General features: G+C 41.5%; 1 protein-coding gene across 4 annotated transcripts in view; it reads right to left on the bottom strand.

Annotated features, from left to right (window-relative positions):
* The window catches only part of ADPRM (ADP-ribose/CDP-alcohol diphosphatase, manganese dependent), a 15,590-nt gene extending 2,307 nt beyond the window's left edge, over positions 1–13,283 (bottom strand). For 2 of the 4 annotated variants that reach the window (XM_031657381.1, XM_009189683.3), the window contains exons 1-3: positions 13,182–13,282; positions 5,443–6,069; positions 4,412–4,528 (exon numbers count right to left, since the gene is read on the bottom strand). In XM_031657381.1, the coding sequence (XP_031513241.1) occupies positions 4,412–4,528; positions 5,443–6,043 (718 nt within the window). In that variant the 5' untranslated portion in view covers positions 6,044–6,069; positions 13,182–13,282. Of the gene's footprint in view, positions 1–4,411; positions 4,529–5,442; positions 6,070–13,181 lie in introns of all 4 variants that reach the window. The other 2 variants (XM_021928741.2, XM_009189685.3) reach the window with 2 other exon arrangements.
* Positions 13,284–13,285: the final 2 nt, after the last annotated feature.

Below are 13,285 nucleotides of genomic sequence, written 5' to 3'. Positions count from 1 at the left end.
ACGGTTCACATGAGGTGCGACAGGCTGCTGTAGAGGCAAAACCCTGAATCTCTGAGGCCTATGTCGTCTCAAGCTGCCCAAACACTGAGGAAGATCGAGGGTGTCCTATGCAGGGCAGTCTGCAAAGGCAGCCCGAAATTGGGCAGGTGCTGTGCTGGAATCCAATCCCATTGATTTCCTTAAATATGAATGTTATAAACATAGAATGATTTAACACTAAATAATTAAAGAGCAGGCCGGGTGTGGTGGCTCACGCCTGTAATCCCAACACTTTGGGAGGCCAAGGCAGCTGGATCACCTGAGGTCAGGAGTTCAAGACCAGCCTGGACAACATGGTGAAACCTGTTTCTACTAAAAATATAAAAATCAGCCGGGCATGGTGGTGGGTGCCTGTAGTCCCAGCTACTCGGGAGGCTGAGGCAGAAGAATTGCTTGAACCCAGCAGGCGGAGGTTGCAGTGAGCCAAGATCACACTACCACACTTCAGCCTGGGTGACAAAGGGAGACTCCGTCTCAAAAAATGTAAATATAAATAAATAAACAAACAGTTTAGGGATGGGCCATGGATTATGTGTCACTGACATAAACAATGTCTCAGAACTGATCTGTGAGACTTTAAACACCCATGAGATCAAGGTAACCATACCCACTTTACAGATGAAAAACAGTTAAAACAGGGAAGATTTATACTGGCGTCCACAGGAGATATGTGGAAGCAGAGTGAGAAGAAGTTGGAATTTCTAACAGCAACACATCTATGATCAAGCCACGGTTCTCACTCTGAAGTACAGCTCACGTTGCATCTTCCCATTAAATCACTTTTTTCTATTGTTCGTTTTTATTCTAAAATTTAAACATGCTTCTATTTATTATCTGTAATACAAGTTGCTTTTTTTTTTTAAAGTGCATACACGCGCTGATTACCACCTAAGGGCTAAGCATCCAAAGGCGTGTGCAGCTTTCCAGCACCTCAAAGCCATACTGACTCATCTATCAAGTCCCTGCAGCATTTGACACAATTAGTTGTCCCGTCTCCCTGAAACGCTTGGATTCCAGGACCCCACTGTTTCCCCTAGTGGTGTCTTTCTAGTTTTTCCCCAACTTCGATGGCCACTAATTTCCAGTCTCCTTTGCCAGTTGCCCCTCATTTCCCCAACGTCTTACCAGGAGTACCTGAATGCTTGGTCCTCGGACTTCTCTATTTATACCTAATGCATTGGTGATCTCTTAGTGATTTATATGCCTTAAATGTCATCTATACTCTTTCAACTTCCACATTTATTATCTAGCCCAAATCTCTATTCTGAATTTCAGACTACTAATGTCTAAACTGCCCACTCAACATCTCCACTGATGTCTGGTGGGCATCTGAAACTTCTATTTCCAAACCTGAACCCCTGCCCTCTCCACTCACACCCCTCATCCTGCCATGTCTCCTATCTCAGCTAATGGCAATTCTATCCTTCCAACTGCATGGCCAAAATTCAAAAAGTAGGGTGACCTCGGAGTAGCCACCATGAAAGTTAAAAAGCAAAAGAAAATGTCTATTACACTTTAACTTTTAAATTTTACTAAAGAAAACTTCAATCATTCCGTTTTTAAAAGTTTGCCTTTCCAGTTTCTAGGCTTACATCAAATGGTAGAAGAAATTTAAGAGACTGCTAAGCTAGATAGGTGTACCGCCATGAGTAAAAAGCAAAGGGAAGAACACAGGATCACATGGGAAAGGGGATGGAGACATAAAGCATGGATTCTAGTCTCAGTGCTGTCAGCAGCTCCATGATTCTGCTATGCAATTCAGTCTCATTGGGCTTCAGTTTCCTTATCTTTACAATTCAAAGGCTTGCTATATGATCTCTAGCTTCCTTTCAGCTCCAGAACAGGCTGACAGTGGAAAACTTAAAAGCAGACACAAGTCAAGAAGTATCCTAGTTTCTGAGACCAGTTATTATAGAACCAAAAGGTGTCACATCATTCCAGCAACCCAAGGGCACTCACCTCTTCCAACCCTTGAATGACATTTGGTATTCGAGTGGTAGCAGAAACACTTCTGCTCCTTCTATGTGTTTTTACCACATCAGTGGAAGATTAATAAGTAAAAACTACCTTTACAGATAGAAATATAGTTTTATATAATCAACTATCTGAATAGCCTATCATTTTCGAAGAGGTTTCTTTTTTTTTTTTTTTTTTTTTTTTGAGACAGAGTCTCGCTCTGTCGCCCAGGCTGGACTGCAGTGGCCGGATCTCAGCTCACTGCAAGCTCTGCCTCCCGGGTCCACGCCATTCTCCTGCCTCAGCCTCCCGAGTAGCTGGGACTACAGGCGCCCACCACTTCACCCAGCTAGTTTTTTTTGTATTTTTTAGTAGAGACGGGGTTTCACCGTGTTAGCCAGGATGGTCTCGATCTCCTGACCTCATGATCCACCCGTCTCGGCCTCCCAAAGTGCTGGGATTACAGGCTTGAGCCACTGCGCCCGGCCGGCCAGGGGTTTCATATTTATAATTTCATTAGATACACTATTGAGAACACTGCAGTTTGTAGGTTTGCTATTTGCCCAGGCCCACAGAGTTCATATAAACCAGAGCCAGAATGGCATCCTGTCCTTCCGGCTCTCAGTCTAGCCTTCTCACCTATTACCCCACATCAATTCTAACTCTAAACCAAGGGCTCTAATCTCAACCTCCAAACCAAGTCTCCCCACCATGCTGCAAATCCAAATTCAGTTCCGTGTATGTGTGGCTTCACGTGTGCATGTGCACACAGACGCGTATGTTTTAAGCACCCCTGGATTCCTACAATCTCTGATGGCAGTGTATCCATCAAAAATGATTCTAAATGAAAATTATACAAATCTAACTTCCTTGTGACTGTGTGGGAGGCACAGCTAGAGAACTGCACAGTGCTCCCTGCCAGCCGAGCCTTTAGCCCGCATCCCCTGTGATACCAGGGGATGCATTTTGCTGCGTCTAGGCAGCAGTGGCCTCTGTTTGGTGGCCACTTTGCTGACAGGCAGGTCTCGAAGGCTGAGATTTGGTATGGTCCCCGAACGGAATTTCTCACTTAGAAATTACTTCATTAGAGCTTAAGAAACTCAGGGCTTCCTACCTTGAGGAAAAGATCTACGCCCTGGTACTGACTTCCACCAACAAATTGTTTAGTGTGGCGTCAAGCTCCTTTGTAAGCTGATTGCATCCTGGATTCCACACTTCAGAATTCAGCTCAGTGTTTTTTCTTTGTGCTTGGCTTTATTTATGTATTTATTTATTTATTTTTGAGATAAGATCTTTGTCACCTAGGCTGGAGTGCAGTGGCATGATCTCGGCTCACTGCAACCTCCACCTTCTGGTTCATGCAATTCTCCTGCCTCAGCCTCCCAAGTAGCTGGAGCTACAGGCGTGCGCCGCCACGCCCCGCTAACTTTTTTTTATATTTTTAGTAGAGATGGGCTTTCATCATGTTGGCCAGGCTGAATTCAGCTTGTTTTTAATTTTGAGTCAAGTTTCTTGGTAATTTTTATGTCTTCGTTATCATGGTGAAGTCATCTCACCTTTGGGTTCTTGCTTCTCTCATGGAGAGAAGGTTTAAAAAAAAAAAAAAAAAACCAACTTAGAAAAAGCCAAACTGGCCGGGCGCGGTGGCTCAAGCCTGTAATCCCAGCACTTTGGGAGGCCGAGACGGGCGGATCACGAGGTCAGGAGATCGAGACCATCCTGGCTAACACAGTGAAACCCCGTCTCTACTAAAAAAAATACAAAAAACTAGCCGGGCGAGGTGGCGGGCGCCTGTAGTCCCAGCTACTCGGCAGGCTGAGGCAGAAGAATGGCGTAAACCCAGGAGGCGGAGCTTGCAGTGAGCTGAGATCCGGCCACTGCACTCCAGCCTGGGCCACAGAGCGAGACTCCGTCTCAAAAAAAAAAAAAAAAAAAAAAGAAAAAGCCAAACTTCTGGAGGGTTTATTTTCGTATTAATGTCACTATTCTGCTAGTGATATTATACTGAAGTTTTACAAAATGTTAACGTTGGGGGAAACAGCAAAGCATAGGAGTGACTGCTCTGAATTATTTCTTACAAATGCATGCGAATCTAAAATGATTTCAATAATAATATTAATGTTTAAAAAAGAAATTACTTCATAAACTGATCTCATTTGAGGAAATTCGACTTTGAACCTAAAAGACCAACTCACAGGCTCCAATATATGGCAAGATGTTTCTGTTATTTACGTTTTCCTTGTTCATCCTTAAATGTTAATCTTATATTCAGGTGGTTTCTCAATAGAAATGTTTAAACTAAGTGTCCATTTTATAGAAAGAGGATAGCAAAACACAAATATTGTTAGTATGCTTTAACACCTAACTTTTCCCAATCTCTGAAATGTTAGTGTAATCAGATAATTTAAATACTTACTCACAATCACCACCTTTTCTTGGTTTGTGTCAGAGAATGTGAGCACTTCATTCAACCAGTTTAGCTGTTCTTGGCTGAATCCTCCATTAAACTGGACAAACTGGGGCTCAGAAAGTCCTGAAATGAATGCAGTAAGTTAGACCCATCAAAAGTCATTTTTTCCCCTCATTTGGACATTCAAATTTAGTTAATGTAGGGACACTTGTTTTTTCTTTACGAACATCTGATTAGCAATAATCAACTTAAAATAGGAAATCACAAGCATTTAGAGAAATATATAAATACATCACACTGCATCTCACTCTTGACAGTCCCCTGCTTACTTCGCTGGCTTTCCATTAGACTAAAAATGCAAACTTCTTATTAAATCCACTGAGCCACTACATAGTCTTGGCCCTGTTTACACTCCAAAATCATCATGTACCTCCCTGGCCCTTTCCTGTGCTCTTCAACAGTGCTCAAGTCTTATTCCATTTAGTGCCTGTGCATGTTTTTCCCTCAGTCTGCTAACTCCCTATGCCCATTCTTTCCCAGGGAGACTCCTCCTTGTCATTTAGGTCTCAGCTTAAATATCTTTCTCCTTGGAGAGGCTTTCCCTAATCACCTAATCTAAAATAGTAACCCTAATCCTTTTCCACAACACTCTATAACATGATATGCTATTTCCTTGGCAGCACTTATGACCATGGAAATAATCTTGTTTCTGTTTCATTTATCATGTCTTGCCCACTTACTGTGTTTGCTCCCTCCATTCCATCCATCAAAAAAGTTAATATTGTTAGTATTGTTTACAGCTCAGAATAGCTACCTCTGGAAAAAGTGCCCAGCCTAGAATAGGCATTTAAAATATCTGTTAATCAATCTTGAATAAGCTGTAACCAATCCATGTGAGAGCAGGCTTGTGAGAAATCCTGACCCTGAACAAGTGACAATATTCTTTTACCTTAATTGTCCATCTTCCTGCTGAATAAAAGGTAGTTGAAGAATTTAAAGACAATCTATTAGATTCTCAGCTCAAAGGAATAATTCACCTTGAGGACTATTCAGTTCCGTATTTGGATTGTGCTCCCTCAATATCTTCATACACTGCTCGTATTTTGGAGAAGACTGATCCATGCCCAAGACACTCAAGTCATACGCATCAAGTAAAACGAACCGGAATTTAGGGAATGGTACAAAATGATAAGCATAATAATCCTCTGAAGGCATGGTCTCGGGATGTTGTACGATCTGATCTTCTAGAAACTTAGTGTTAAGTTTAGAGTGTGTTAAATACTCTCTACTGAAGTTATAGAATTCGTGGTTTCCCCATGTATGATGAACTGGCACTTTAAGCCTCTTGAATGTGTCCATAACAAGTTCTAGGGACTTTTTGGATGCATTATACTGTGCATTATATCCATCGATGATATCTCCAAGCTGAAGGACACAACAGGGCGTGCTGCTTTCATTATTCCAGTCTTCAATGGCGCCCTGTAAGTGAAGAAGACTATGTCTGTAGTATCGCCGCCTGGTTCCTTGGAAATTAAAGCCATCTTCTAAGTCAGCATATTGAACATCTGCAATAACGCCAAAGGAGAAAAGACGCTCTGAACTCTCACTTAGGGCTTCAGGGCTGGGTTTATCATCCATAACCTCCAAACAGGTTTCTAAATAAACTAAAGTAAAAAAAGACAGCTAAATTATAAACGTTTTAATTCCTCAATTTCACTGCAGAAAATGATAAAGGGAATGTTAAAGGTTAATTCATTAGACAGCTTGGTACAGGAAAAAGTACATGGGCTTTAGAGTCCAACAGTCTTAGGTCTAAACTACTAACCATCTAAAACACTTGCTTTCTCTTCTGGAAAACAGATAATCTCTTTCAGAAGAGTAACAATTTACAAAAGGTACTATCCTATCAATAAATAGACATTCTAATGCTAATAAAGTCCAATTTAAGTCTGGAACAATTGCTGATTTTTAAGAAATATTCACTTTAAACACACACACACCTGTCCCACAAACACCAAATAATTCTATCAAAAACTTCAAGATTATTATTTTTTTAAGAAAGCTGTATATTACATTCATTCACTGTATGTACTTTGCAAGATTCCTATTATGGGTTATTTTGTGTCAGGCTGAATCTTTGCTCTTCCTTGGTGGGTAGGTCACCCAAAGTAAGTTTCTCATATTTTATATCTGAAGTAATAGGTGAGGGGGAGGCAATGCAGATATGAAAGGAGAGGAATAATTTGAAACAACAATAACAAAAACATCCAGCACAAAAACCAACTGACGTGACTATTATCATTTCTGTGAGCAGTGGTTCCTGGTTCTTCAATAGTTGGGATTAAAATTTGCTTTTTTTGTTTGTGTTTTTTTTTTTTTTTTTTTGCATGGTCTCACTATGCTGCCCAGGCTGGTCTTGGACCCAAGCAGTCCTTCCACCTCAGCCTCCCAAGTAGCTGGGATTACAGGTAGGAGACACCACACCAGCCCTGGATCCTAATTTGAACCAGGGTTTTTTTTTCTTTTAAACTTGAATATTAACCTACCCCACATCAAAACAGAAAAGATGAAATCTTTTCTTCTTATAAATGATCTCTGCCCTGCCTCAGTGGCCAAAAAGAGCAAGATTTAACCTTGAAAAAACTATTATTCGATTGTTTAAACTGTAAATTATAATCTCTTAAATGAGCCCAGAACGCTAATGATTCAAACAAAAATCAAAGGCCAAGATCCTAAATTGTCAACAATTTTTGTCATAAAGACTATAGTAATAAACTGTTGCTGTGGTGTCTGAATTATTTAAAACCTAAAAATTCATTTGTCTTTCCAAAATTACTTTCAGACTCCTCATCTCTAGTCATTTGACAAATGTATCTACAGAGTTCCTACTGAAACCTCTACGGACATGTAAAATCCCAACTCTAAGAGTACTCCTACAACAACTCTAAGAGTACTCCTATAACAACTCTAAGAGTACTCCTATAACAACTCTAAGAGTACTCCTATAAGAGATGAAAACAACTCCACAATTGGAATAAGGATAAGACTTCAGTTTGACTTATCTGAGAATTAGGGGCCTCTTTTCATCCTAAAACTGTTGTTACTAATGATACACTCTTTAATCCACCTAATTATGAGTTTCAGCTACTTTCTTCCTTAATCTGGTTGGGCATATCTAGCCCTAAAATAGGTAACAGCACCAGAAAGAGATGGAAATCCTTACACATGGTGTTCTCATACTTTTTTTAATTTGCCCACTTCTTCCTGCAGCCCCCATCTGAAAATCTCATTAGATATCAAGTCAGTAAGTATGTATGAGGGTGTGTAAATTAGAGGTAATCTGATTGGAAAAGCGGGTAACTTCAATAAATTACAGGAAATACAAAAATCCATCTAAGTCAGTTTAAAAATCTCTAGCCTTATGTTAGGTTTCAAATATTTGCGATTCCAAGTTCAGATTAATAGAAGAATCAAATCAGAAGATAACTTAGCAAGTATATAACATGAATATTATCACCAAGGTTAAGAGAAAACTATTTCTGGGGGGTGATCTTATCCCCTGCCAAGTGAGCTTGTTTTTGTCTTTAAATTCAGAGCTTTTATGGTGACAATATGTGTTGTGGATCTCCTCGAGGGGATTTAGTCCCAATGAATTGGATCTTCTCTCCAGAAGACAGCTGTTATTTTTGCCTACCCAGCATTCATTTCCTGTTCTTAAGGTGACAGCACCCCAATTTTTCTCTAGGCATTTTTCCAATTTCCCACTCTCAGTTCTTGTGGTCTGACCTCCATCCCCATTCACCAGCTGGGGAAGTGAAATCGCAGACACATGGCCCAGACCTGGCCAATAAAAGCCCAGTTTCCTCTGGCCAGTTAGGGGTAGGCATGCAACTCAAGCTAGGTCACAATAAGCATCAGCCCTGGGACAGGCGCTGGCACTACTAGCAAAATTTGTCACTGTCTCCTATGCTGATAAACTAAGGCTTCAATTTTTGGAGAAAAATGAACGGACAAGAAATCCAACACAGAAGGAAACAATTCTGAATGATGGAAAGACAGAGATTTCTGAAAACATTAGTTGAATACCTAAATTCACCTGTCCCTGCTAGAACAATCTCTGGTCATTTAGTTACACATATCAGCACATAAATTCTCCTGGGCTTAAAGCTAAATCAAATGTATTTTCTGTCATTTGATACCAAAATCCTCTCAAATACACCTTCCACTGGAACACAGTTTAGTTTAGAAAAACTCAAGGCTATCCTAAGAACTGGCAATTTTTAAGGAAAGTTAATGTGGAGAGAAGCACCAAGGGGCACACTTCAAAATAGCAATGTGTTCTGGGGGAAAAAGAGAGATCCAAAGTGTTGAATATACACGGCTTTTAAAAATAAGGTTAGTATCCCTTTATCCAAAATGCTTGGGACCAGAAGTGTTTTAGATTTCGAACTTTTTCAGATTTTGGAATATACTTAACAGTTGAGCATTCCTGATCTGAAAATCCAAAATCCAAAATGCTCCAATGAACATTTCCTTTGAGCTTTATGTTGGTGCTCAAGTTTCTGATTTGGGGGCATTTCAGATTTCAGAAACACATTCAGGGAAGACAGTCAGGATCAGAAGTGAGTATGTCAGGGCAAAAAGAACCAGGTGGTTAGGGCACTGACTCTCCTAGCGAGTTTAGCCTTTCCTTTCTTGGTTCAGGGAGATGTTGGGGGAGCTCAGAAAGATTGGTCCTGGTGAACAGAGAGATCAAAAACTCAAAGCCACCTCCAGTGAGGAAATTTAGGATTAATAAGCATTCTAATGTCAGAAAGTTTTTCAAAATAGCTCCCTCCCTCCACCAAATACAGACACACACAAAAAATCATGAGTAGAGGATAATTGTTGAAGCTAGGAATGGGTGCAAGAGGTTTATTCTAACTACTTTTATGTGTGTTTAAAAATGTATATATAGGCCGGGCACGGTGGCTCACACCTGTAATCCCAGCACTTTGGGAGGCCGAGGCGGGCGGATCACGAGGTCAGGAGATCGAGACCATCCTGGCTAACATGGTGAAACCCCATCTCTACTAAAAAATACAAAAATTAGCTGGGTGTGGGGGCAGGCATCTGTAGTCCCAGCTACTCAGGACGCTGAGGTAGGAGAATGGCATGAATCCGGGAGGCGGAGCTGGCAGTGAACAGAGATGGTGCTACTGCACTCCAGCCTGGGCAACAGAGCGAGACTCTATCTCAAAAAAAAAAAAAAAAAATTATAAAGTTAAAAAAAAAATTCAAAAATTTAGAGAAAATCAAACCTGGAAAAATTAGAAGACCTAAGGAAATATTTCGCTTTTGAATAGAAAGGAGAATGGCAAGTTATTAGTGAACTTTGTTTTCAAAGTCTGCCTGCACCATTTATTATATGCTACATTATCTAAGTTTTAAAGAGGTATTATAAAGTGCTGAAAGCTGCTTTGAAAGGAAAGACCCAGAACTGAATTATAGTCCTTGTGTTTCCTGGAGCAAAATAACCTTCAACACGTTATTGTGAGCTTCAACTGAGTTCTGATCACAGTAAACTATTACTTTGTAAATCTCTGTAAACCATAAAGTACTATATGCATGTTAAGAAAATAATTTTAAAATTATATATCTGAAAATCTGTCTAATGAGCCTCAGATAATTGAAACTACTGCAACATTTTAATAGAAGAGAATAATGTAGAAAAGTTTGTAAGAGTTGCTCTCAAAATTCCCATCAAGTCATGGTACAGGGTAAGTAGCCAGCATTTTGAGAAAACCACCTTAGGCATAAGAGAATTTTTTTTTTTTTTTCTTCTCTGAGACAGGGTCTGGCTCTGTTGCCTGTTGCCCAGGCTGGAGTGCAGTGGTACAATCACGGCTCACTGTAGCCTCGACTTCCTGGGCTCAAGTGATCCTCCCAATTCAGCCTCCCTGGTAGCTAGGACTACAGGCATGTACCACCACACTTGGCTTTTTTGGGGGGCTTTTTTCTTTTGTTTTTGTAGAGATAGGGTTTTGCCATGTTGTCCAGGCTGGTCTCAAGCTCCTGAGCTCAAGTGATCCACCTGCCTCAGGCCTCCCATATCCAAGGATGCTTAATTACTGAAAAGTTGCTACAAGATCATACTAATAAAACTTCTCCAATACTTAAGATCCGCAGAAGGCTGAAGTTCCTTGTGGAAAGCCTTCAAGCATCAATAATGAACTTGTAAAAGAAGTAGCTCTATCCTGAAAAAAGTATGTTTCCTTCACTCTATTGTCAAAGGTAAAGGGGGCAGCAGGGGAAGTCTAGAGATTAATAAAGCAGACTCTGTTAAGAGAAACTACTGTTAACAGAGGCTCCTAGCCTAAGGGTGCAGCAGACGTTTTCTATGCAGAGAGCATACCAAAAGGAAACTTAAGTCGGGGCAGGAAATGTTTGTGGTTAGGAGTTAGGCCCAAGGGGCAGGGGTCTGGAACAAAAATGCAGTAAACACATTAGGGTGCTGGGAAGTTCACAAAAAGTTAGGGCCTAGCTGTCCCAGTCAAACCAGCCTAAAGTTATGTCAAGAACAAAATCTGATCACTATTGATAGAACCAATATCAGATGATACTAATCCATGCCCTGCTTCTCTCAAGAAAAATATCTAAATTGGGGCCGGGTACAGTGGCTCACGCCTGTAATCTAGCACTTTGGGAGGCTGAGGCGGGCGGATCACATCAGGAAACTGAGACTGTCCTGGCTAACACGATGAAACACTGTCTCTACCAAAAATACATTAAAAAAAAAAAAATTAGCCAGGCTGGTGGCACGCGCCTGTAGTCCCAGCTACTTGGGAGGATGAAGGAGGAGAATCACTTGAACCCAGGAGGCAGAGGTTGCAGTGAGCTGAGATCGCACCACTGCACACTCCAGCCTGGGCGACAGAGGGAGACTACGTCTCAAAAAACAAAAAGAAAAGAAAAAAGAAAAATATCTAACTTGGAAAACAAAACATAAACCTCATTTGTTAACTTTGGTGGTTTCACAGCAGTAATAAAAGTGATAAGGATATACACGATAACACTGTAGGCACCTTCTGACACTAAGGTTTCATGGGTCCTTGCCATCAGGCTCAGGTGTTACTAGCAATTCATCCAAAATGCAGTTATAAAACACCTACTTTGAGTCAGGAACTATTTTATTTTTATTTTATTTATTTTTTAGAGGCATAGTCTTGCTTTGTTGCCTAGACTGGAATGCAGTGGCCTGATCACAGCTCACTGCAGTTTCAAACTCCTAGGCTCCAGCGATCCACTCACCTCCGCCTCCCAAAATGATGGCATTACAGGCGGGAGCCACCACATCTGGCCCCAAGAACTGTTTTCAATGATAGTATTTTATTTAATATTATAAAATTAATATGAAGAAGTTGCTACTAAAAGAAGCACTTTAGCAAATAAAATTTAATAGATGAGCTAGAAACACTGACTTCAATCTTAATTTGGGTGTCTGATCAGGTAACCTACAATTGGGCAATTAGAGATGAACAATACTTTTTGTATGCTATTTGCCTGACTACACAAGGTACTTTTATGTCTTTTTGTCAATTACAGGAAAAAATTATCCCTGGGCAAACAAATACACAAAGATAAAAGAGTAAAAATCTTACCCACGGGCAACTTTAAGATAGAAAAAAAATAGTTTGATTAACGACTTGAAGTGCTGAACAAACATTTAAGAACTCTGGCAGAAATTTCTGAAAATCCTAGTCCAACCAACAATCAAAAAACACAGGTAACAGGATGCTCCGTTACTGGGTTAGGGAGCAGCACAGTTGGCTAGTATGGCCAACTCATAGAAAACAAGCAAACCAACCATGCTCTGGTCCAACACTCACCAGAGCACGAGTTTCTCCTACTCCGTGTCGGTCCCTTGGGGGGTAAAAAAAAGCCACACAGGAGCGAGATCTGTAGTTAAGTCATTAGAGGTTTTTGCAAAGCAACCACCGAGGTAGGGGCGGGGAGGAAGTGGTTAATATTGCGGATCTTAAAGATTATAAGGCAGATGGAATGAAGTTAGACTTGCACAAGGAACGAAAAACATACGGATACTCTTGGCCTCATTGGTAAGGAACATAAGCAGTTCCAGACGAGGAACCCGTAACAAACTTCAAATCACGAAACTTTAGGAAGCAAGGGAGTCCGTGAGAGTATTTTAAGAAACTGGGGCCCAGAAAGACTAAGTTAAGGGACGGGATATCATGCCATCTACACTTCTTTATACACTGCTATGCTTTATTAATTAGGGTACAATATAATATTAAATAAGTAGAAGCGCTGGGCATTTAAAGTTCTTCCAGACCACCCAAACCACTCAAATTATCCTAATTAGCAATTTTTTTTTTTTAAGTTACAGATTATTTCAATTGCAATGGGTCGGTTTCTATTTCAAAGATGTAAAAGAGTCAACAATCTTGCACTTCCTCTTGGCCGGCAAGACGACGTTGACAAAGTCGGCCAGACAAGGAAGGGTTACGGGGGCTGCCTAGTCCTGTGGGTTTCTAGGCAGTGTGTTCTCTCTTCCGAGGTTGGGGTGTCCCCGGGGCGAGGAGCTGGCTGTGGTCACCTAAGCCCCCGACCAAGGCGGCGCGCCCCCAGCGCTTGGGGCCGCCTTGCCTCGGCCCAGCCGCCCACCTGGACCCCTAAGGCATCCCCCTTCCGTGGCTCCGCGGTCCCGTGGCACCGCGGTCCCGTGGCACCGCCCAGCCCGCGCCGGACCCGCCTCCAGCCGCAAGGAACTACCTACCGTGCGCCGGCCCCTGAGCTGAAAGGATCCTGACTACGGGATAAGCAACCGCGCCACCAACGAGCGGGACGGACAGAGCGGCTCCTTCCGACTTCCGGAGGAAG

This window comes from Papio anubis, chromosome 17, assembly GCF_008728515.1.
Source record: "Papio anubis isolate 15944 chromosome 17, Panubis1.0, whole genome shotgun sequence".
In the NCBI taxonomy this organism is placed as follows: Eukaryota; Metazoa; Chordata; class Mammalia; order Primates; family Cercopithecidae; genus Papio; species Papio anubis.
Note: the sequence above shows the minus strand (reverse complement) of the source record. Positions and strands in the feature narration are given on the sequence as shown.